The sequence below is a fragment of the Falco peregrinus genome, chromosome 3 (genome assembly GCF_023634155.1).
Source record: "Falco peregrinus isolate bFalPer1 chromosome 3, bFalPer1.pri, whole genome shotgun sequence".
Classification (NCBI taxonomy): Eukaryota; Metazoa; Chordata; class Aves; order Falconiformes; family Falconidae; genus Falco; species Falco peregrinus.
Window position 1 is genome coordinate 94,255,900 of NC_073723.1, and position 24,707 is coordinate 94,280,606.

Below are 24,707 nucleotides of genomic sequence, written 5' to 3' on the forward strand. Positions count from 1 at the left end.
TTATCTACGGGCTTAAGTGGATGAGCTGGAGAGCGGGAAGCAACCACGAGTTTGTGTCTACACTTCATCTCCTGACGCGCACCGAGCCCAGCCAAACAGCAGGTGACATTCTCACATTAACTGTCAATTTTGCCTCTGTCTCCACAACCACCTGTGGAAAAGGATTCCTCGTGATCTTCTAAAAGAAGGTAAGTTCTTCATAAAGAGGGCACTGTAAAACAGCAGCCTGTTAGCGAGCTAGTGCAGGAGGGAAGCAGAAAAATGTGAAATGGAACTTACTGGCAGCTCTGTAACCCCCCACCGGGGTGGGTGGGAGGCTGGTGACTATTTGCTCGATTTAATTTCGTGTAAAGAGGGCATGACTGAGACCAGGCTCCTCTAGACACTGTGCAAGTGCAAGGCTCTGGGCTTTGCATTGCCCAAAGGTCAGACCGTAAACCCTGAACTGGGATTTTGAGTTTCACTAGTAGAGGGAAGACTCTCTTTGGAGTCGGATTGCTGACTAAGTTGCCACACGAGCACTTTTATTCTCCCTGGCTTTTCTCAACAGTTGTATTTGCTTTGATTTTATGTGTTTGTGGCTTGTTCAGTTAGGCACTGACAGAAGAACCACAATTCACATTGCAGGAGAACTCAGCAGGGCTGGCTCTTCAATATTTGGTTTGGTTTTTGACTTTGTCAAGGAGAGCATGGGCTCTGAAATGTCTGTGTCTCTGCCTATCTTGCTGCTGTAGTCTAAACTGTGTCTTGTGTAACATTAAAATGTGTATTCAGTGCTGTCTTTTTCCAGCAGAGGTAGCAACCTTTGCAGAAAGGCAAGCTTTGGCAGTGCTTTGTACAACCTCCTCTTCTGGAAAAACCAATACAGAAAATCTCCAGGGCAGTTCATCAAAACAGATGTATGAGATCTTCAAGGGACACCCTTTTCCCAAAAGTAGGCCCTTCCTTTATGTGCAAGCAGACATGTTCCTGTAAGCATGTTTTCCAGAGACATACCTGACTAGCATTTCTTTCTATGCTCCATGGAATGAAGATCTGGTGCTCCATTGAGTTAGGATCAACAATTCCTGCTTTAAACATGAGCTTGGACTTGTATTGCGCTAAATTTTCCTTCTGGGTTTTGGGAAACACCTTATGCAACAGGCAGGTACTCGTAACAAGTCCTCTAACACCCACATTTGGCAAGTATGCATATCATTATGCATGACACCTGGAGTCATTCGGGTGTTCAGAAGTGCAGTTCGCTTACTTGTTTTGCACCTGGATATAGTGTCATAGCTGCAAAAGTCTCGCACTGAAAAAAAAAATAAAAGAAGATGTATTAGTTGTCTTTAAGCTGTTGATCCTGTAGCAGTTTTGTGCCTTTTGAGGCAGTGGATGTTTAATTCCTTATCACAAAAGATACTCCCTGCAGCACTGACACACTGTAAGGAGCAGGAAGAAAGCTGTACAGCTGTATTCTCAGTACAGCTGAAAGAAATGTCCGCAGGAGAACCAAAGCCTGGTGGACTTGCAGCTTTTGGAATCTGTCAGTCATTCCTCCACTGACAGCAAAGAAAGGCTTGCAGTATCACCTGATGTTGGATAGGGGAGGACCCCAGTCCAGGACTCCAAGCATATCCCTCTTGGATTTGCTCCCAAATTAAGACTTAAGCACATAGGGCTTCAGGGAGTGCTTCAAGTGATCTTTTTCATGCCATCCCATCCCACATCTCCCGTATCAGTTTACCTGCTTCCATCTTCAAATTTTGTGGTCTTACTCCTTTTCGTCTCAAGTGGAGTCAATGGACATGCCCTCCTACTTAGACCTTGTCTGATTTTCCTCTGCAACCTTACAGTGATTTATGTCGTGGGATAGATGGGTACGACACTTTGCTAAGTCTGCTGCTCCCTCCATATTCTGAACATTCAGCGTTAGCTTTTGGTTCTGCTTTCCATGGTAGTGCTGGGCATCTCACCAACTTCAGCAGAAGCATGGTAATAGTAAGGTGGTACTTGTTTTGTGTCAGGTGTCAAAATTTGGCACCAAGTAACCTCCCCTGTAGGGAATAGCTCTCTCTCTCTCTCTCTCTCTCTGTGTCTGTGTGTCTGTGTGTGGCTTTTCTTGCTTCCCACCTACCCTTCCTTTCCAAATTCCCTTCCTCGGGGAATTTCACAAATAAATTACTGATGATCTAGGCATAGAGGAGCAGACTGAAGAGTAGGGTTTAAAAATAGTTTGACGCCTGTAAAGTGGATCATTTTCACAGTTAAAGTATTTTCGCTCTTGTCTCAGAGGAATATTGAAAGTGCAAGGAAAATGTTTTTGCAACAAAAATTATTGGCAATTTTCAGCTAACAAAAGTATTGGAAGTGCTTGTGGTTGTTTTTTTTTCTTTCTGAATGCTACTTGAGTGCTGTTTTGTTAAATACAACAACATATAGTTGTGTTACAGAATATATGTACTGAATTACATACATCAGTTAAAACTGTATTTCCATCTTTCCTATTACACTTACTCTGCTTTTCAGTATAAAGGTCTACCTGAAAGTTAAATCAAGATGCATAGTTGTTTCCTCCAAATTATATCCCAATGTTTATATGGGTTCTTTGTGATCTTTTAAATAGTTATTTGGAAAATCACGGTTATCTCTTTAAAAATGTCAATGCAAGTGGAAGACATAAATAAAAAGCTTGCCTTGCTTTTAGAAAGCCTGTGCATGAGCTAGTTTGAGGACAGGGAGCAGTCTAACACTGCAGTACCTGGCATGGGCTGCAAACTTCCCCAGGAGCAGAGCAAGTTTGATGTGTGTGGGCATCCCCACGCTCTCCTGCAATCAGTTGTTTAATCATGGCTCTATTTTGTGATTCTTTGGTGGCTGTTGCATTTCTGAAAGGAAACACAAGTGAATCAGATTCTCTTGTGCAGCCAGCCAGCCAAACATCTCAAATCCCACAAGTCTCTACTACTCTCCCATCAATCTCTGCAACTGTAAGGAACAGAAGAAAAATTGCTTACAGAATGAATGTATTGCAAGGTGAACCCCCTTCGGTGTTCTTTTGTTTCTCATATGGGTTACAAGCCAGCAGTATCATTTACATTGTGATACAATTTCGTACTGAAATTAGAGGCATATGACAGATGTTTTCAGTCAGACTTAAGAAAGGCCAGGTTAAGGCTTTCAGGCATTGCTCCTGCATGGGTCCCACTGGAGACATCACATCTCACATTGGCAATTGCTTATGAGAGCCCAAAGCAGGTAGGAGCTGAGCTGGCAGGTTTTCTGGATTTGGTCCTGGAACTGCGATCTTAGGCTGTGGCAAAAACTTTCATCTTGATTAACTGTTCCTGGTCTTCACTTCTGCACTTGTGCCATCCTGTGTGTTATGACATCCAAATCAGTGAACTGAATCAGGGGACTGATCTAGCTGAAAACAAGTCCAAAAAAAAAAAAAAAAAAAGCAGGTGAGGAGTGTGTGCTTGGGCCGCCCGGGTATCATTTGCACAGCCGGCTGTGTGGCCACAAGGCAGGGCTGCTGCTGGCACAGGAGCGAGCAGGGCAAGGGCTGCCTCAGCTCCTGTTGCTGTTGAAGACCTTGCTGCCTGCTCTTTCCAGAGGAAGAAACTGTGATATTTACTGTAGGAAGAGAATAATCTGTGGCTTTGCAGGTTGTCTAGCGGAGAAGTCACATGGATGCCCTTTACCTTCTCCTGGAGATTGTCCTTTTCATGCAAAAATTGTTGGTTACTGCTTTTCAATTTTGCAGGTAACCTTTGCAGCCATTGCCACATCAAAGATTGCAGTTTAGACTAATCATATTTGTGTTTGCACCTCCTGCTCTCCTCACTATGATGGATGAAGGGAAACAGACTTTTTTACCTGTTAAGCTTGAGGGTGACGGATCAACTGCAAGTCCTTGTTCTGAAATCTAAAACACCCATTTGATCTGCTCAGATGTTTCATAACAGACTATTCTGTATTGATATATCTGATGAAGAAGAAAGTAAACAGATATTACTTCCAATAAATACATTGTAAAGCATTTATGCACAAAGTTTTACCCTCCTTATTTTCCAAGCTTCATAGTAGGAGTTTTTCCTTAGTATGTGTTGCCACTCCACACTGCCAGATGACCTCAGAGAAGCCACGTTGTCTCACATAAGAGTTGAGCATTCCTGCATCAGGACTACAGGTATTCACAGGCTTGGTCCTGCATACAAAATCCGGGTATGTCAAATGCTCAGATTTCATTCTTCAAGGATTGCAGAGCCTTTTATTTGGACAGGAATTTCTACTGAATTGAGCTTCTTAGGAAGGCTAAGTGAGGTGCCTGCATTTCTCTTCACATGCAAAGAGTTAAATGATTCATTGAATGACATTCAGCAAGCCCTTGTCACTCACCCTCCATATCAGCCCTGCTTTCCCTTCTGATATCCTGCCATGGTCAGAGATTTCTGATGTTTGTCAGAGACGAACATGTTAGTTTAGGCAGGCCAGGCTGCTATAAATAAAGTATTAACATGTCGTTGGAATTGATCCCATTTTTGTAGCTGAATGAATTGCCACCTCTGCTCATCTGCATGGGCTGGAAGTTTTCACATTCTTAAATATTTCTTACTGGAGCAGTTTAAGCTAATGTATTTTATTGTATTGTTGGTATGCATAGAAACACGGACACGGTTGCTTTCAGCAGTTCAGCTGATGAATGGTAACAGTAACCTCCATAGCTCAAGCATCACAGTATGTGAGTACACTTAAATTTGATTTTGGCATTGTCTGTAATTCTTGAGATGCTCTTCTTGGTTTCTAGCAGAAAACCAGCTAGTTATTTCTGTCGGTGCTTTGCTTCCTTGAGCCTGCTTTCAGTGCTGCTTTCTACCTTTTAAAACCAATCATGCCTAGTATGTACTCGTTGGAGAAAACAGAGAGAAGGCAGGTGTGCTTGTCCTGAATAGAAGGGTCAAAGCTAGTGAATGTCATGATTACTGTGTGTGCATAAATATGTTTATAACACTAGAGAGGATAAGTTTTCAGCAAGGCGCTGGTTTGGTTCACTTCCTGATTAAAATATGATTTCGTCCTGGTCCATTAATTCTTTTAGTGGTAACCTTTGTAAGACACACAACACTTAAACTAGCATGTCTGTAGCCCAGTGATGCGGGGTGGGGGAGGTTTATGCCATAAGCTAAATTTAACTGTTACGATCATTTGCCATCAGAATTTCATATGGATGGGTCATTTCCATTTCAATATGGATGGGTCAAGTTCATCCAGACCAAGCTGATCTGTTGTGGTATTCTGTTAGTGATATATAATGGAGGAAAAAATGTGCCCTTTATCAAGGGTCCTTAAAAGTGTTGGGAAGTTAAAAAGAGACATATCGAAGGTGCTGTTGATGTGAAGCTGAGAGGTGCCAAGTACACACACGGCAGAGAGGTGAAATTGTGAATCCTCTCCAGGTCTGTCCTATGCTTCTGTGGTTTGCGTGGTGTTTCCAGGGGGTTACAGGTGAGGGTGACCATGAAGTTGGTACCTCTGTGCTAAAAGTATTTTTCGGGTAATTGCTACAGCTCTTTTCCTTTGAATTTCCCAAGTAACTTCACTTGGCTCCATGTACAGGATTCACAGCTCGATGCCAGCAAAAGCCAAGCCAAAACGAAAGTGGAAGGGATAAAAAGAGTGAAAAGCCAGAAAAAGAAGGCTGAGACTAGCTGCCATTAAAAAAAAAAATACAACACACAAAAAAACCCCAACAACTGCAAAACCCATGAGGGCAGTAGAGTGACCATGTGTAATGGTCACAAATGTTGCACTGCTCAAGACAGTGCTGCAGCTGGGAGTAATGCTCTGATACTTCGTGTGGTGAGTGGGCAAGGTCATCTTCAGAAGAGGTACTCATTTTCTGTGCAATGCTGTCAATGTCACCTTTGAGGAAGCTCACCGGAGAAGCTTATTTGTTAGTAAATAAGCTTCCCCCATACAGTTTGACTGCCTTTGTCCCCTTCCCGCATGCTATATAGAAGCTGTTGAGACCACCTCTCCCCTTTCACAGCAGAGGGAGTGGAAAAGCTGCTGTTCCCCGTTGCTCCTTGTCCTGCTGCTCCGTGCTGGGCTGTGGGCTGATGCTACATGGGGCAGTAGGTGCTGTGCAGGTACTGTGCAGGAAACCTTTGTCTCCAAGAGCCCCAGCGCTGCATCCCTGAGGATCAAGAGAGCAATTCAGCACCACTGCCTGGGAAGTGCCAACTGCTGAGATACTGAATATTCAAGCTAAATTTGGTGGCTTAATACAAGGGTGAGAAATCATAAAAAGGAGTGCTCTTTGCTGCCTCTGCCTCTCTCTCTTACAATATTTTTTAAATGGCTGAGTTGTGCCAAAAGATGTGAGTTGTCTTTGAAACAATTTTTAACTGTAAATGTGACATTTCCTCCACTAATCACACTTTCTTCAGGTGAAAGATTGTAGAGTTGTCTGACTAGCTCAGCTCTGGGTCTTTGCTTGAGTAGTTACTCCAGAATGAATTGTATCTGCGGTGGTGGTTTCATAAGTTCTTCTCTTTCTTGTCTTAAGAGCTCAATTCATTTGGCATCTCAGTTTGAATGTAAACGTATTCTAAGAGGTTGAAAGGTCATTAATTTATATGTAGTACCCAGCATCCTTCTGACCAGTCCTCATTTTACTTTGAGTTGATGTCATAAGAGTTACATTGGTGCGGAGAACATCCTGTGGGGTTTTTTTCCCCAAAGTATTAAAAATCCGTGCTAATTTCATACCTGCTAATTCTTAGTCACAGGACTTCTTTAATTAAAAGGTAAATGACAAAATACTGTTAGTGTGGGTGGTATGTAATTGCAGCTAATTACTTTTTTATTACTAATTTCTTATTCTTGAAAATCCATGTACATGTATGCTCATCTCCATCTCCTTCTCTAACCAAAAGCAAACCACTCAGTGCCTCTAGCCATATGGATTTCGTATGCCATGCAGAGCAACCCAGTCTTATATGGTAATGACTCAACAACTTACTGAATCCAGTTAGCAGTTTTATAGATCATTACTCAAAGCATCTCATAGTTAAGTTTCATAACAGTCCCACTTAGACTCTCTCACAATCTCCATGTAATTATTCATTAAAGGCAACCATGCCTTCTATCGGCAAAGGAGTGATTCACTGTTAGTATTTCTTCCTCTCGATCCCCACGCCCTACTTCTATCCAGCCTTGCTTCTTAACATCCAAAAGCCAATCAGTCAGCTTACAATACTGCACAATACAGGGGAGTAGTTAAAGACAATGGACTTGAACAGATTCATCTTTAATGGCAGTAACCTCTTAAGCGTTGCTGCTGTATTTGATGAAATACTGAAAGAGCAAGCTTACAAGCACAGGTCTCTCTTCCCAGGATCTGCATTATGTTTGCCAGAAGGGAGAACTTCACTTGCATAGACTGAAGTTTCTGCTAGAGCAGAGGCCCTGTGGAGGAACTTACACACATATGGTCTGCTCAGACCACTGACCTCAGGCTCAACTGGTGGCAAAACAGTTTGCACTGTTGCAAGATTCAGCTGTCACAGCTGTTTTTGCTTACCTCTTCTCATGCTCTCCTGAATGCATTCATTCATTTCCTAACTAAACTGGTGTATTATCATTTTTAAGAGCAGATCCAACTGGCTGCTTCTGCTGATCAGTTTTAAAAACATTGCTACCTGTGGACTTGTCCTGTATGTTTTTAAAATGTCAGCTGAATCCTCAGCTGGCAGAAAGAGATGTCATCCCATTGCCTTCAGTTGATCAGGAGATTGGACTCAGCAGCATTTGGGGACAGCCAGATGGGTTTTTTCCTCTTCCTTATATCTGAGTCTCATTTTGAACATGATGTATAACATATTTTTACATGAACTTGGGGGGAAAAAAAAGGAGGATGTGCTTTAGTGCTTATGTGGATTCAGTGAATTACCAGCTTGTGATTTTAGCCCCTGGTTCCACATGGATTTTTCCTGGCAATGTAAGTCTTGGTTTGTGCTGTTCTCACCTCCGCACTGTGCTGGCACAGTGACTGGTGCGGCCATTCAGTGAACCAGATTGGGAATCTAAGGTCTTTTTTCTTTTTCTACCTGGTCATTTTTCAACCACGTCAGCTCGCTAGTGTGGTTCATCACACATGCAGGCACTCAGGCAGATGTGCTGGGTTAGTACAGCAGGGCAAACCTGAGAAGCAGGGAGAAGCACCTTGGAGACAGGATTGGAGCAGGGTTTGGGCAAACAGCACTGCTGCTCAGTTTTATTGACTCACCTGTGTGCTACTGAAATGCTCACCCAGGATTTGAGGAAAAGAAAATAGATACAGGCTCAACCTTTAAACAAACAAACAAAAAGTCCCTTAAAGATGATCCAGCACAGTATGGATCTAAGCATGGGCTTTGTAGGTGAATGCTGAGCCTGAGCCAGATTCTTTCATTGCTTTCCTGTGGAGTTTCTGTGATGTATCGCGGGATATACAGAATCAGAACTGAGATCTGTTGAGATACAAGAGAACTAAGCTTGTCCCTGCCAGTGCAGATGCGCTGGCAATATAAAAAAGCTCTCATGCAGCTTAGAAGTATTTTAAAATGTTTTGACTATCCTATAATTGTCCAAACCCCATGCAGCCTATGCTTTGGGCTGATGCTTCAGCTTCTGTCGTGGGTTTGTCCTAGATCATTTTAACCTTTCCTCATATGGATGTTAGAGTTAAATCAAAATACCATCGAGTATCATGATACTGATTAAATCCTGTGGATGAAAAGTGTGTGGGTTTCAGGAGTGACATCTGCAATGTCTCTCTCCCTTTGTCTATTTCACACTGCTCAGCAATCTGACCTTACTGGGATGTCCAGACTGTGTCTCCATCTCTTCACTTTTTGGTGGAGACTACAGTGAAAATGTCACAGGAATATTGCAGTCCCCCTCTTCTTCCTCTTTAAGGGCTACAGTGTCTCCTCTGTCATCTCTTGCATTTTAAGGAGCTGTATTCCCTCACCGATTCCACACAGCCAGCACCTGAGTTTGTTCAGCCATCTCTGCAGAGACGTGGTGTCGCTGGCTGGGGAGAAGACTGTGTGTGTGAGCAAAGTGGAGAGACACAGTGGATGCAGGTGATTCAGAAGGGAGCATGAGTAGCTTTGCAACCCTGTCAGCAGTGGGTGCCTAATCATTTTCATATTCTTTGGTACTGCGTATATTTAAAACCACAAATGTTAGAACACCAGCCGTCCTGGCTAGGTGTGACAAGAAATAGGCAAAGCAGAGAACAAACTCTGCTGATCTTAAGACCTCCTGGTGACACTTGGTAAGGTGACTGTTCAGGTGTAGCAGTTACCTGTAATCTCAGGAGCATCTCTTTCCTTCTTTGTTATTGTAGTTCAGATTAAGAAGATCTACTAGCAGAAATGATGGCATTTTAGGTCATGCCACCAAATTGCTGCATCTTATGTTTATTAAATACCAATCTCTTCTATACCTCTGAAGTCAGTAATGTACGAATAACTTGAGTTCATTTCAGTTAGCTATCTAGATTAATAGGTGCTGTCTGGGTGCAGCTGTATGCAGCCTACACTGAATTACCTGCAAGTGAGGCAGGTGTGTGGGACGTGGTGCAGGAGCCTGTGGCGTGTATCAGTCTTTCTGCTATGACTTAGATAAGCAAGAATTTGATCTTTTTGAGGAGGGGAGAGAGGAGCGTATATGTCTCAAACCTGTTTAAGGGAGTCTCCAGTTCAGGGAACAAGAGACTGAAGTACTTTCAAAGTAGTACGTGCCCCCATTAAGCCATTTTTCATTACTGTACAGGCATAAGTCATAAATAGTTTATTTGTTCCTTGGCAACTTCATATTTCATGTAAGAATGAAAGAACACATATGCAATGGAACTTTTATGAGATCAACATACAATCCTTGAAAAAGATTTAGTAAAAACATCAAGATTTCCCCAAAACTGGTGATCTTATCAATCCAAGCAAACTTGCAAAGGTTAATAAAAAGCTAGGCTTTGCAGCAATGACTTTGAATGTGTATATGTACACATATATACATATTCTTACAAAAGTATATGAAGTATTTTTTCCTGCAAAAGGCAGTGTAGGCAGATAAAATGAGAGACAGCTCCTTCCTCACAGCTATTGTATGCATAAGGAAGAGGTGCAATAAGTGAATGTGGAACAGCAAGTGAGTGAGAATGGGGAGCCCAGGATAACATGCATGAGGGAAACACAGCTGGTTATTCAGAGCACTATATTGAGGCTCCATAAGATGAGATTTCTATTCTGTTTCTGTGTTTCTGTTACGACGTTAGCTGATCTCAGTATGTCCTCAGACATTTCCTTTGTATTTTTCAGCCTCTCTGCTTGCAACAGGGCATGAAGTTATTCAGTTTCTATGTCAAAAGTCCGTAGTCCCCAGAGTGATTGTCCTCCTGAGGGTCAGCCCGCCTTCGCTCCAGGATTGGTGTCTCAGATGTCTCCTAGTCCCTGAACTTCCCCACATTGCCTTGGGGTGCAGATTTCCAACAGGCTTGGTTGCAGCATTGTTTTGTTAGAAGAAAGACTTTGTCCTTATTTTGAGATTCCCTGGGGTTAAATGTGAACTTAGGAAACTGAAAGCAAAGGGTTAACCTCTTGATATAAAGTCAGAAAAGCATAAAAGAGAAAGATGCAGTTCAGCCTGTCAAGGATGTGCAGCATCTTCTGTGGCTGTTCCTTAGAGCTTTCCTAAGGCATCTCTCAGCCCTGAAGCAAAGGGGACAAACAGCTGAGTGACATTCTCCCTTTGGGATGCTCTCCTACAGGGTGGACTTTTCTGGGGGTTTTGTTTGATTGGCTTTAGGCAGTGACAGGTAACTCAGCAGCTCTTTGCTTTCCTATCTGCTGTATTTCAACATTGGCCTGTAAGGCTAACAGAAGGGTTGCTGCCCTAGAAAGGTTACATCATTTTCAGGGGATTCCTTTCCCCTCTGTCTGTTGTCTCTGCTGTTCCTCTTCAGAAGTTTTTCACTGCTTGCTTTATTTCCTGGGAATCTAGTATTAGTAACATAGAGCTCTTTTTCCAAGTATAGCAGCTATGGTTTGTATTTCCTACCTCCTTGGCTTCCTGAACTGGGTTTTTTCCTGATGTCCTTTTAATGCAATGGGATAAACAAATACACAATGTGTATTCAGTTGGAGCTACAAGGAACTATCTTTGCTGCTCAATCACTTTCTGCATTTTAAAGACCGTTATATTATTTTATGCTAAAGAGTTGAAGAGTACTGCCACCTAGTTCATCCTCCTACTCCAAAACAGGATCAGCTCTACTTATAGCATTCCTGACAGACACTTGTATAACCAGTCCTTAAAGATTTCCAGCAATGGGGACCCCACCACCTCTCCAAGCATATTTTCAATGTGAACATTTCTGCAATATGAGCTCATTACTTTTGTCTCCTGCCATTTGTGAATGTTGATGAGCAGATTATTACCTAACTCTGCAGCAGCATTTTATCTATTTGAAGGGTGTTTTTGTGCTCTCTCTTCTTTAGGCTGAGCAACCTGTGTTCTCTCAGTCTTCCCTTATAATTTGTGTTATCTAGACATCTGCTTGTTCTCATTGCTCCCCAGTGATCTGCCTCCAGTTGCCTCACATCTTTCTTGAGGTGTGGAGAGGGTACTTCAGCTGAGCCAGCAGCGGTGTTGAGTAGGGCAGAAGAATGTCGCTCTGGCTGCGTTCCAGCAGTTCATCCTGGAGTGGTGCTTGCTTAGCTTAAAGCAGCACAACAACATCACAGGTTCACCTTCAGCTCCTGATTCTGTGTGGTCCTTAGATGCTTTGTGCAGCACTGCTGTATGCCCAGTTGTTTCCCATCCTCTCTGCATGCAGCTCGTTTTTTCTTGGCTAGATACAGAAGCTTACACTTGTCCTGGTTGAACTGTACACTTCAGCTTTTTCAGTCTGTCAAGATTATTCTGATCTTGTCCTCAGGTATACTTACTGTTTTACCCAGCTTAATGTAATCCACCAGTTAAAACCCACTTCTGTTGCATCCCCTATTCCATTAATGAAAATATTCCATCATCCAAGAGCCAGGATAAAGAACCCTACAAGAATGATCCTTCAGATTTGGCTATGAACTGTGGATAACTGCTTCCAGAAGCAACACGTTATTGGCAGCTACTCCAGCCATTTGGAATATCACCTTTTAGTAGTAATCATTGATCACCAGTTTTCTCATCTACCTTCATGCAATTCCCTCCAAGGTGAAACGTTTAGAAAGACGGATTTTGTACTACCTGGTTTTATGAAATGGATTTAGTATTTTTCTTCTTTTTTTTTCACCTTTTGTAAAAAATTTTCCTAAGCTTTTTCAACTTTGAAACTGCTTGAAGCTGCCAATGGATCCATATTTTGTGGCATATTGATCTTAGACCATTTTTTTTTAATCTGGTTTAGCTGACTGAAGATACGTGCCATATGCACATACACACCCCTACATGTGCAGCTGCCCGCCTTGGTGTTTTGCTGCTTCCTGCAATTTATTGGTTATTGACTTATTAGTCTGTTGCCCTTTTATAGAGGGAAATGAGTTGTTTTGACTAGATTTGCTGGATACATCCATGTTTTCTGGTTTTGGTCTTTTTTATTTCTATTGCATGCTTAAAAGTGGTTTGGTTATGTGCACCAGAGTCTTTCTAGGAATTTAAAGTAAAAGAAAATGGTCCATAGCTCCTATGGCTTCCTAGGTTTTTTTTCCATTTTCAAAAATAAGCACTCTGTTTGACCTTTTCCAAACATTTGGTACCCTACTTGTCCTCCATGAACTCTCAAAGGCAACTCATAACAGCTCTGAGATTTCTTCTGCTCATTCCTAAAGTATCTTAGGGCAAAGTTCATCTCTTGGACAATTCGAGAATATTTGATTTACTCTAGTGCTCCCTGCGTATTCCCCATTCTGAGCTGAAATCTTATCCCTCCTTTGCTGGTATTAATTCCTGCTCTAGTGGGAGGATCACTTGGCCTTTTTTAGTGAAGTCTTAGCAAAAATGGTATTTTGATCTTCCTAGTGTAATATCTCCTTGGCTTTATTTCCTTTATTGAGGGGCAGACCAATAATTTCATTGTACTTACAGGATGATGCATCTTATTTTGTGCCCTGACCTTTTAGTCTTCGTGCCCACATGGTGTTTAAATGTATGATGCTCCTATCAACTTACCACAGGAGGCATCCACTGTGCATACATCCTATCCTATCACATTTACATTTTTCTTTTCATTTGTCTTTTCATAAAGAGTACCCATAATATTAAGGGGGCAACACGCCAAACATGGCAGTCAATTTTCCAAACTAATGCTCATTTTGACAGCTGTAAACATTCTGGCCAGTGTGCCTGATTGGTATATCTTGTCATCATTTGGCTAGTTTCAATGGTGCTGTGACATTTTCCCCACTGTTATATTCAAAACAATCAGGCAAGCCTCACCTACAAGACACAGGCTCTTTGTCTGTCATCATGGTCCTAATGTATTACTTGTGCAAACACGATCCAGCAAGAGAAATGTTTAACAGCCAGTTTTCCTGTGTGCTAACAGTAGTTTAATTTGCTGGCCAGTAGTTATGCTTACTTTGGGGACTTTTTCCGTGTTGTCTTCCCAAGGCAGCAACTGTCAGAAAAGCAATGACAACAGGTTTCTTGTGACTGTCTGTGTGGAACCATGCTACCCTTAGGGAGGGAAAGTGGGGAATTTCTGCATCTCCAAAACAAATCCAGTTAGCCAGAATAAGCTTAGTAAAACCTGACAATTCTGAGAGGAAGAACAATGGATGGACTGGAAGGAGATTGTAAACAACACTTAATTGTGCAAGCAGCTGCAGAATTCTCACCGGCTTTAACACATACTGTAAGCAGCCCCACTGAGAACCCCCCTATATTTGTAGACGTAGGTACCAATGTTTGTAAGTCACTTTCTAGCCCTGCAGGCTGCCCGGGAGAGCAGGCGCTTTTAATGTCTGTTGCTTTTATGCAAAAAAGGACAGTGATTTCTTTTAACTGCTTCTTTCAGTTTTGAAGTCCCTCCCGTCTTCTGGTCTGTTATCTCTTCCTGCTCCCTTCTTTTTCTCCCCATCCTGTTTTCTTCTTATTTGGGATTAGTTTGTCACTTAACAAACAGCACCTTTGGTTATCCTGATGTTGGCTCTGCACTTTTCCCTGCCCTGTCCATTGTATGTGAGATGAGTATACGCATATGATTTTCCTGCCATAGCCTGCTTTGTTTTCAGGGCTGCTGTACAATTTGCAGAAAAGAAGGGTGACTGGACGTGTGTGTGTGTGTTGTGTGTGAGAGAGAATAACTTGAAAGAAGGGTATCTCAAAGGGTCTGTGTCTGCATTTACCCAGGTCCGTCCGTCCGCCCCCTCATTAATTCGCTATGTGACCTTGGAAAGATCATATAGGTTCTTGATCTGAGTCCAGAGCCGTGTTTCTCTTTACCTCAACTCTCAGCAAGTGTAAAGGGAGCTTAAACACGTAGCTCCTGGGCATGGTGAGGGCAAACCCAGCAATCTCAGACATGAAATCTATCCAAGTGTCTGAAATGGCATTCAGTCCTGCCCGTGCACTTGTATGCCATCTAACTTTGTAGACCCTGATTTCTGCTAGTACTCGGTGAAGGTACCTCTGAACCAGCTGTCACTCCCATCCATCTTCATTTCATAGGAGAATTAATTGTTTTAAATTCTCATATATATTCCCTCTTTAGTCAATTATGAAATATGTTTTAATTTGACAGCAATGTTATTTTTAGTAATACTTTTTGTAGCCTTTAGTATTAACATCTAGTTGGGGGAAAAAACTGATAAATATTTATACTTCTCTTCTTTGATCTTTCACTCAGAAGAACTGAAGAGGTATCACACAACATTTTTACTATAAATATTTTAGATAGCATGTGAAAGAGTCCACATTCACCTCTCGTGTTGGATTTGTTCACATTATTGAGATAGGTTGTCACTCTTAAGTGCTTCCAGGTGGCATTTCAGTTGTCAATGGTTGGAAACTTTAGAGCGATACTGTTGTGGCTAATGACCAGTGATGGAATCATTAATGTTGCTGTTTGACAGAAGTAGGGCCAGAACCTCTTCCACATGCTCTACTTGTATGCTGTGCTCACAAGGAGATGAATATAATGGCTTCACACAAGAAGCACAGCAACTCTACAAACACCCTGTGTCTTCCAGAGTTACTCTTTGCAAATAGATGGTGTCTCTGACCCGCTCCTGTACTAGCCAGTTGCCCTGGAAGGGCACAAGGGGTTGTGGATGAGGTATCTAAGTCATGAAGTTCTGCCAGACCCACAGAGCCTGTTGCTGCCAGAGCTGCCTCATTCTATCACTAAATTACTAGGATTTAGGAGGTCAAGAGAAATGTGGAGAAAGCAGGAGAGCCAGCAATGACAGAAAATATATTGATTTGGTGTGGTTTTGCTCACTGAAAATGTAAATTTTACTGGAAGAATTTTCTGGCTAGTAGCCAAAATGCTTCAGCTGCCAGACTTCCAGGTATCGCATGCTTCTGCTCTCCTCAGTGTGCTCTGATTCCTCATTAGCTATGGCAGCCAAGTTTCTTTTCCAGAGAGAGGAGATCCATCATAGGAATTTTTTGCCTTGGCCTGTCATGGGAAATGTAGTCCTGCCATGGGTTCTGAGCTACACGGGAAAGGAGAAAGTAAGGAGCTTAGGTGGCAGTTCCCGTGAGACACAATATCCAAACTGAGTTATTTTGTTCTTTGTTTGCTGGGTTGGAGAATGTTTAAGCCTCTAGTGGTCAATTTTTAAACAACAGATAACAAAAAATGTTACCCCTTGCATTTTGTTTTGGTGAAAACATGATTAGGCTTTGAAAAGCATTTGACATGGCACCTTTTCAGTCAAACCCAGGGAAAGTGAAGTGAAATAAAACCCTATGCTGTACACAGAACAAGTATTCGATCCTGTCTGATGCTGAGACTATCATTTTTTCTCTCTTACTTTCAGCATCCAATTATTTCTCTATGTTTAGACATACAATTGTCTCAAGTATTTTACCAAACAACCTTCTCTCGTTTGGCACCGCAATGGGTAGAAGTTATTTAATTGGATTTTGTATGTGTGTGTGTGTGTGTGTATAAGAAAGTTGTCTTTTTCCTATCTCTATTCCACCTGTGCAGGCCTTGTATCGGTCATAGTGATAATCCTGAAGAAAAAGTAGGTTTTCCTACCCTATCCAGAGCCTCACAGGCTTGCACATGTTCTGATTTTGTGGGCATGCCCACGGCACGGCTGTTTTTTTATTCCTGCAAGGCTCCGCCTTGGTAAGTTGAGAGAGGCATTCCATTACAAGTGCATAATGTTGCATCTATCTGGCATGGTGAGTGCTCCAGGATTGCTATGCTGACAGCAAGACAAGTCCTGAAGATATTTTTCCTCTAGCCTACTCTTGCATCTTCTTGGATTTAGAGCAGGATTTTGAACTGACTTACTACGTGGAGTGGTGAACCCCTGAAAAATGGGGAGGCCCAGTGTGAACTGAGAGCACAAAGTTGGTCTTACAAGAGCCATAGCTCTCAGGCACATCCAAGTTTAAGTCCGTGTGGAATGGATTCCTCAGTATTGGCATAGATCAGATATGATGGGAATTTTGTCACCTGTGCTTGATGATTTTCCCTAAGAGAAGGAGACTGGAGGACAAGCAGTCATCGCTGATGCTGGAATCCATCCCCTTGAGAACTGGTTTCATACCTGCTTTACAACCATTGATCGCTGCCTTCTTCAAGGAATCAGTGAGTCATTGTATTAAAAATGAAAATGAGAAAAAAACATAATCCCACACCCCAAGTCTTTGCAGGTTTTTTTTCTGGCCTTCTGTGGCAGCAAAAGTCTAGGTTACAGTTAGCTTATCCCGTGGGGACTTTGGATTTTATTTTGGTATAATGGAGGAGGATATTTTTCTCCTTACTCTTCACCCTAGTGGTATTTCATTGTTGCTTGCATGTAATGGATTCCATTAATTTTGATGCTGTGAGGCTTAAGAGCTTTTTAATGGGAAGTGCTTGGATCTGAAATGGGGTGACTGTCGTTGGCTGGTTACTGAGGTGACTGTAGCAGTGCACGAGGGAAATACTCACTCGGATTCTTCTGTAGCTTGGTCTATTTGCAAGAGTTCCCTCTGCTTGGGAGCTGGGCAGAAGAGAGCCCTGTGCTGCTCACACTAGTTGTTCCTTCGCTGGCATGTGGCACCAAACCGAGGTGGTCTGTTGAAATGAGAAAAAGCTGTTGGGGGCCAAACAAAAGTAATTGCTTGAATTGTTTCACTAAACAGTTAGTGAGTCTATCTGACAGCCAGGAGACTTACCTTTCAGGTGATGCTTATGAATTTTTTTTTATTTTTTTTTTTTAGTATATATCTGTTTGGAAGAAGATAGGTGGTAGATTTAGGTAGAAAAGGAAAATCGGGATCAAAACTTTTTAACCAGCCCAGTGTTTTTGGATACTTGACAATGTCTTAGATCCTATTTATGGCTATTTAACAGTGTCTCAGTGACTGAGAAGCTGAAAAGTTTCCAAGTGCTTTCATTTTTCATCTATCTTCCATTATCTTAACTGCCACTGCATCCCATACCATGCTCTTTATCTCTCTCAGTAAGCTGGCTATTAACAGAATTTTGACTTTTTTTTTCTACATTAAGAGAAAAGCTTAAAATGGAATTAATATTAAAGAAAGAAAGAAATAATGAAAAGGCCAAGCAGGTTCAGGGTGTGTTATTCAGATACAGATTTCACCAAGTCCAATTAAAAAAGAGCAAAAAGTCCATTAGGTCTCCATTTGTGAAAGAGAAGAACAATATATCGGTCCAACTGTCTGTCAGTGAACATGCACCTCTTTTAAAGTGGCCACCGGAAAAATCCACTGAGGTCACATAATGTTGACAGTCTCAACATGGTTATGTTGATCTGAACCATCTTTGAAGCTGAACCATCCTTCTGCCAGGTGTCAGCTGGAAAAGATGTGCAACAGAAATTACTATTGCCTGTTTTCTGTGGGTCTGAAACAATTCTTTCTGCTGGAGGTGCTCTAGTGCCTTTGATGAGCATCAAAATCACCTTAAACAAAAACATGTCCATTTTTTAAAATATGCTGTTATATGCAATACGCTTTTCTAGAGAAATGGAGTATTAGCATTTGAAAGGACTGATGAGAATGCATCTTTGGGAAGGGCCTTTGTTCAGAGAATTACTGCTATATTTTACGTGCATATCACCATGGTAATTGAATTATTTGCCATTGACAGTAAGGTATATAGCACAAGCCTTTTGCCATTTTCCATGATGTGGTTCCCAGAAAAGAGTGCTGTTTGTCAATTTAAAATTTATAGTAGGACATTTAGCAGTTGTACCTACTGTCATAGTGGTAGATGTGGTTTGAAAGCATGAAACAAAAGGGAAAAGGTAATTACGTCATTGTTGTTGTCTTCTTGCAGTTTCATATTCCTCCCCATCACAACATGAACCATTCTGGAACTGTTGGAGCCACAAAGCAAAACCAAAGCTGTGCTCTCCGCACGGCTTGGCAGCTATGATGCTAGTAACATGAGACAGTATTTTCATTTTTTCCCATCATCATCCCTTTCAGGACATTGTTGCAAACAAAACAAGGCTTTCTTTTCCCTAAGATCATTCCGTGCATACTCAGAGCATGACATGATCTCTGTGAAGCCTGTAGTGGTCACTGAGTACTGTGTGAAGGTTTATGTGAGGCAATTACATGATGAATCTTTGGGGGGGATATGGGATACAAACTGCTGTGGCAGGAATTGGGAGACCCTCAAAGAACCTATTTAACATGACTCACTTAACAGAGAGAAAATAATCTCAAATACTTGCATTACCCTGTGTGTAGATCATGGAAACATTTAGGCTGGAAAAAAACTTTAAGATAATCATTAAGTCCAACCATTAACCCAGGACTGCCAAGTCCATCACTAAACCATGTCCCTAAGCACTGCATCTACATGTTTTTTTAAATATCTCCAGGGATAGTGATTCCACCACTTCCCTGGGCAGCCTGTCCAGTGCTTGACCACCCTTTCAGTGAAGGAATTTTTCCTAATATCCAACCTAAACGTCCCCTGGCACAACTTGAGGCCGTTTCCTTTTGTCCTCTCGCTTGTTATCTGGGAGAAGAGACCAGCCATCACCTGTCTACAATCTCTTTTCATTTTAAATGAGAGATCTTTCATTTAAAACAGTATTCTGTAGGAAAAGGTGCAATATAGATACGGTGGTGAGTAGTACTGCTCAGTGCACTGCTCAGAGTACAAAAGATATGGTACTTTTTTCACTCCTTGGTGCTGTGGGAGATTGTCATCTCTGCTTTTCTGTTCCTCAAAGTAAATCCATTTTTCTAGAGCAATGTCTGGTTCTGTGTTGCCCTCACCACAGTAATAACCTCCCTACAGAAGTCTCTGTGCTTCTGTGCTTTGGTTAAGATGGATGGAAGGTAGTACACAGTTAAAACGTGGGTCTTTTCCCCACTCACTGCTGCCCCTTTTATCTCCCCCTTCAAGTACAGGATGGAGAAATTTTCATTCTTGGCACAGTATTACATGTGGATGAGACAAATGCCAGTACCAGGCACTTACTCTTTAAGCAACATTTTGGTTATGAAATGAGCCTGTGTCTTAGTCTTATCTAACGTGAGACAGGCTTCCCGGTGTGTTTAGGTGTTCTGCTGTTGGTAGCTTCTGGGATCAGTTTTCTAGCCAAGTGTGCTGGTTTTGGCTGGGATAGAGTTAATTTTCCTCACAGTGGCTAGTATGGGGCTATGCTTTGGATTTGTGCTGGGAACAGTGTTGGTAACACAGGGATGTTTTCGCTGTTGCAGAGCAGCGCTGACATGGAGCCAAGGCCTTTGCTGCCCCTCACCCCACCCCACCAGCGAGCAGGCTGGGGGGCAGGAGGAGTGGGGAGGGGACACAGCTGGGACAGCTGACCCCAGCTGACCAAAGGGGTATTCCAGACCATGAGGCATCATGCCCAGCGTATAAAATGGAGGGAAGAAGAAGGAATGAGGGGGACACATTCAGAGTGATGGCATTTGCCCTCCCAAGTACCCATCACATGTGATGGAGCACGGCTTCCCTGGGGATGGCTGAATTCACCCATGGGCAGCGGTGAATGAGCTCCTTGGTTTGCTTTGCTTGTGTGCACGGCTTTTGCTTTGCCTGTTAAACTGCCTTTATCCCAACCTGTGAGTTTTCTGACTTTTGTGATTCTCTCCCCCATTCCACGGCTGGGGGAGTGAGCAGCTGTGTGGCACTTAGTTGCTAGCTGGGGTCAAACTGCAACACCAATTTGTTTTTAAAGCATCCTTCAGTGGACCTCCATGCAGGGAAAGCTAACACACAGGTACTCATTTTTATCGCCTAACATACCCTTTCATTCTAGCCCTGGTCCCAGTGTCAAATTGCTCTCATGTTTGTTTTTTTTAGACTAGTGGCAGACTAAGGCCCCTTAATTTCTTGCCCTGTTCACATATCAGGTTGAAATATCGGAATATATACACTGGCCTTCAGGTTGGCCCCATGCAGCGGCTCTGACGCAGCACTGAGCAGGTCCCTAGCACTTGGAGGCGGCTACATGCCAATTCCTGAAAATCACGAGGCAAAGCTCTTTCCTCCAAAAAATGTATGAAAGAGCATTAGGCATTGTTGCACTCCAGTGTTTGTTCACAGACTGTACCTTGTTTCCTCATGCGGTGTCAGAATAAACCCCGGTCTTCCTTTTCCCTTTGAGCAGTGCTTCACTGTGTTCACTGTTTCATTACCTGAGAGCCGCAGGCTGGTGCAGAGGAGGCTGGTGACACTAAGATCAGCTGAAGCCTAATGGGAGAGGAGCCCGCGTGACTGCGAACTGCATGGACTTGTCTGGTGGTGCAGTTTAGGTAAATAAAGCCCAATGCACTCACTGTTAAGCTGCTTTTTTTTTTTTTCACCTGGTGAAACTGCTGTTCTAGGTGTTGGCCTCAAATTTTCTGTTGCTGAGGATAGAGAGCTACGGCTTCTGTATCATCGGGCTGCAGCATGACATGCAGCAGAGAGGTCATTATGCATTAGCACAGCCATCTTTAAGGTAGGCAGATTCTCTGTGATGCTGCCGAACAAAAGGAAAGCAAGAAAGGGAATCGGCAAACGTGTATTATTTGCTGCCAGTAATTGTTTTCAGTTGCAGCTGATGGCAGTGATTAATCGCATTGTCTTAGTATTTTATTTGGGGGCAGGGGGGTAAGTATTAAGCAGGGGGGAAAGCCAAGAAGTACTCTTCCCCATCTTCCTTGAAAAGTTAGCCAATACTACTATGAAAACAAAGGTTTTGAAACTTGCAGTGTATCTTTTATTGAAATAGCACTGAAACATTATACTCCTTGCAATTAGTAACAAAGATGCAAATAAACCTATCTAAAAGATGGGAGAAAAATGTAACATACCAACCATGTGAGTTATGTCTAGCCAGCCATATGTATTAGTAGATCCATCATTTTTTGGCTATAATTAAAATTAGATTAATTACACTTAATGCAACCCCTGTTTTATTTCTCCTGCACCAATGCTTTAACTTCAGCTGCAGCTAACAGAGCTGTAGTCCAGTGCTGCTCTGTAAGACCTCTACCCTTTCCTAATTTAAATGCTTCCTAAAGATGCTGGTTTTCCACAACACCCACAAGAAACTATTGCGTCCTATTCTGACCTATTTAATTTGCCTTAGAATGAACTGCTTGCTGGGATGGAGGGAGGGGGATACATAAACACGTAGGTCAAGAGAAATCGTTACCTTCAGTTAACCATGACCAGTGAAGAAAGTGCTGTAGCAGCTTACACACATTAAGCAAACGTCTGTTTACATCACATTAAATGGTGGTAATGAGTTTTCCATCATGGGATATATTCCCGGTATGTACAAGACTTCAGGATCAAGCCTCTGACTGAACATCTAAATAGATTTTCAGCCAAAGCGATTTGCAAATGTTTTCGATCAGGTGATTGCTGGAGCTCCATTAAAAGCTGAACTACTACCAGCTGTAATGGTATTTGCCAGCTTGGTTTTACAAGTGTTTCTGTTGAGCCCAAATTCATGATCCTGCTCTCTTACTTAAATGTCCTTCTTACAGTGTAGCATCTGGCCAAACCCTTGTGATTCCATTTACTTGCTTCTCCCAGGTCTGTCCTTTTGACTGCTTTGCAGCAGTGGAGCAGAACAGAGCAACACCTTCCTCATCGTTACACCTCCACCTCTTTTCTCAAAGATCACTGTTCTACAGCGTTTAACCTGCACCCGGGGAAGGCTCTTAGCTGGTTTTTAACGAACTGCAGTCAGCTTAACACTTTATGATAATGCAGTTTGCCCTTTCCTATGCTAGTCAGATTTAACTTCCTTTATCGTCAAAGCACACAAGAAAGGAGGAGGAATCTTTAATTTGAAATAACCTTTTTGTTGTAAACTGCCAGTGGGAGGAGGGCAAGCCTCCCCCCCATGTGTGGTGGGACAAAGTTGGTATCAAATAGCAATTCTGAAATAAAAACTTCCTGCACCGATTTCTAGTAGGATTTGAGGTTGAAATGAGTATCTTGAGAGTTATCTTTGTGTATGAGCACATATAACCTGAATTTTAGTCTAATAGTCATAATAAGCATGGTTTCTAACATGAAACAGCTTTCAGGAGAGAGATGACCTGCAGCTTGTGAAATGCCTTTGTGTGCCATTAAATGCCGACTTCTGCCAGTCTGGGAGATCCTTCTGTCTAGTACTTGATCTCTGGTTTCCCATTGTTCTTCCCCTCAGATTTTCTTTTTTTCACTGAAGTGTGTTTACCTTTGAAAGAAGAAGTTGTATGGGTTCCATTTGAAACTAAAAATAAAAAGGGTGCCACAAGTGCCATTTCAATTCAGTAATACAAGCACTGCCATTGTAGAGATGCCCTTGCAAGAGCTGTGTACTCCAGCCTGGTTTTGATGGAGAGCAGGATTTTTTGCTCGATATTCAACTTACCGGTTTGCTCCTGGGTTTGCTTTAACTTGTCTTTGCCTAACTCAGCAACTCTGAAATATTTATGTAACCCATCATTCCCTCTTCTCTGTTCCTTTTCCCTGTTCTGTTTTGTCTTTTCCTTTCCATAGCAAGGTGTGAGAAATTTTGCCATGTGTGCCTGCTGTCATGTCTTCCTTCGTTTCTTCCCAGGTTTGCTGGGCTGCTCCCACACCTCGGTGGCAGCGTGGCCGATGCCCAGGTGCAGCCATTCAGCTTTGGGAGTGACGGCCACCCTCATCCTGCATCCCTGTCCTTCTCCCACAAATGGATATTTAGATGCGTTTTGCCCCTGTTTCTTATTTCCAGTGAAGGCAAAGTCGTTGCCTGAATTGAAAAATAAACGCTTTACTCTCCCTTGCAGCTGTGTGTTTGGTGTCCTCCCTCGGGCTGGAGCCTGGGTGGCGAGGCTTGTGAGATGCTCCGCATTAGCTAGCAACATAGTGCTCTCCAGTGTGCAGAGGTTGGATGGTATTTTCCTTATGCCCATCGCCACCAGCCCCGCTGGTCTGTGGGGGGTATGTGTGCACAATGCTCCCTCAAGGTAGCCTCATGAGCACCAAAATGGGAGAGCTGTGGTGTCAGCAGCAGTTCCACGGTGTTAGCATAGCCCTCCTCCTGGGCTTGTTTGGTCTGGTAAGAAGCTACCACACCTCAGTACGAGTTGAGATATAAGGTGGACTTCAGCAAAGTCCTCTGCCGTAATTAAAATTCAGCTCAGTCCCACCTCTCCGGACAGTGTGTTTTAGCATTAAGGTGATTTTCAAGCAACAGGAACAAAATTAGACCACAAATAAAAAATGATCCAGAGGGTAAGTGTTTGGCCTCATGTATTTGCATTTGTAGGCACGTATATTTATGAGTCCTCTTCTGGTTTATATTTTGTAGGACAAAGAAGGTCAGCCATTGCTACCGTATCATTTACCGCCACCCAGAGAGGACTTTAACGCAGGACGAGGTGCATCGCATTCATCAAGCTATTGAAGAATCAGCAGTTCGAGAACTTGGGGTTGAGGGCAGGTTCTAGCATCACTGATCTGAAGCCCTAATGGCAGTTGGGTTTGATTTGGGTTTTTTTTTTCTTTCTGGAGTTGGGGGGTACAAGTAAAGAGAGAGGTTTTGTGACTGACCCAAGCACATGGAAAACGATTGATAAATGGGCTATGGTAAAACTACCAGATAATAAACATTACTACTGAGAAATCATTGACAAAGAGCCGGCGCTTTATTTTAAGAAATGGGGAAACAGCAGTAACGTAAGATTACCCTCCTGTTACAATAAGAAATACACTGCCTGGTGGTTTTCTGTGTTGTTAATTGGTCCCTGGGTTCCATTAGACTGTAAATATTTGGCATTATTTCTGTGTTGACAGGATCTTCTGTCCGTGTAACAAGTGAAGCAAATCAGAGACACAGATTATCTCAGGGAAGAAAACCCCATCCCTCTCTTTTTTAAGTAAGAGATGTCAGGGTTTGCTTCAAGAAACCTTCCAAGAATTGCAGCTTGCGAAGTTTGGCTCTCTTACCTTCAGAGCACATGGGTATTGTTTTCATCTGTTACAGAGAAGGAGCCAGCGTGGCTGTGGGACCCAGTTTAGCTGTCTT

The 24,707-nt window shown here is 42.6% G+C and overlaps 1 protein-coding gene across 6 annotated transcripts in view; it reads left to right on the forward strand.

Moving 5' to 3' along the window:
- Positions 1-24,308, forward strand: part of FARS2 (phenylalanyl-tRNA synthetase 2, mitochondrial) — a 249,547-nt gene extending 225,239 nt beyond the window's left edge. For all 6 annotated transcript variants that reach the window (XM_055800781.1, XM_055800779.1, XM_055800780.1 and 3 more), the window contains one exon: positions 23,991-24,308. In XM_055800781.1, coding sequence (XP_055656756.1) covers positions 23,991-24,129 — 139 coding nt within the window. In that variant the 3' untranslated portion in view covers positions 24,130-24,308. The remainder of the gene's footprint in view (positions 1-23,990) is intronic.
- The last annotated feature ends 399 nt before the right edge of the window (positions 24,309-24,707 follow it).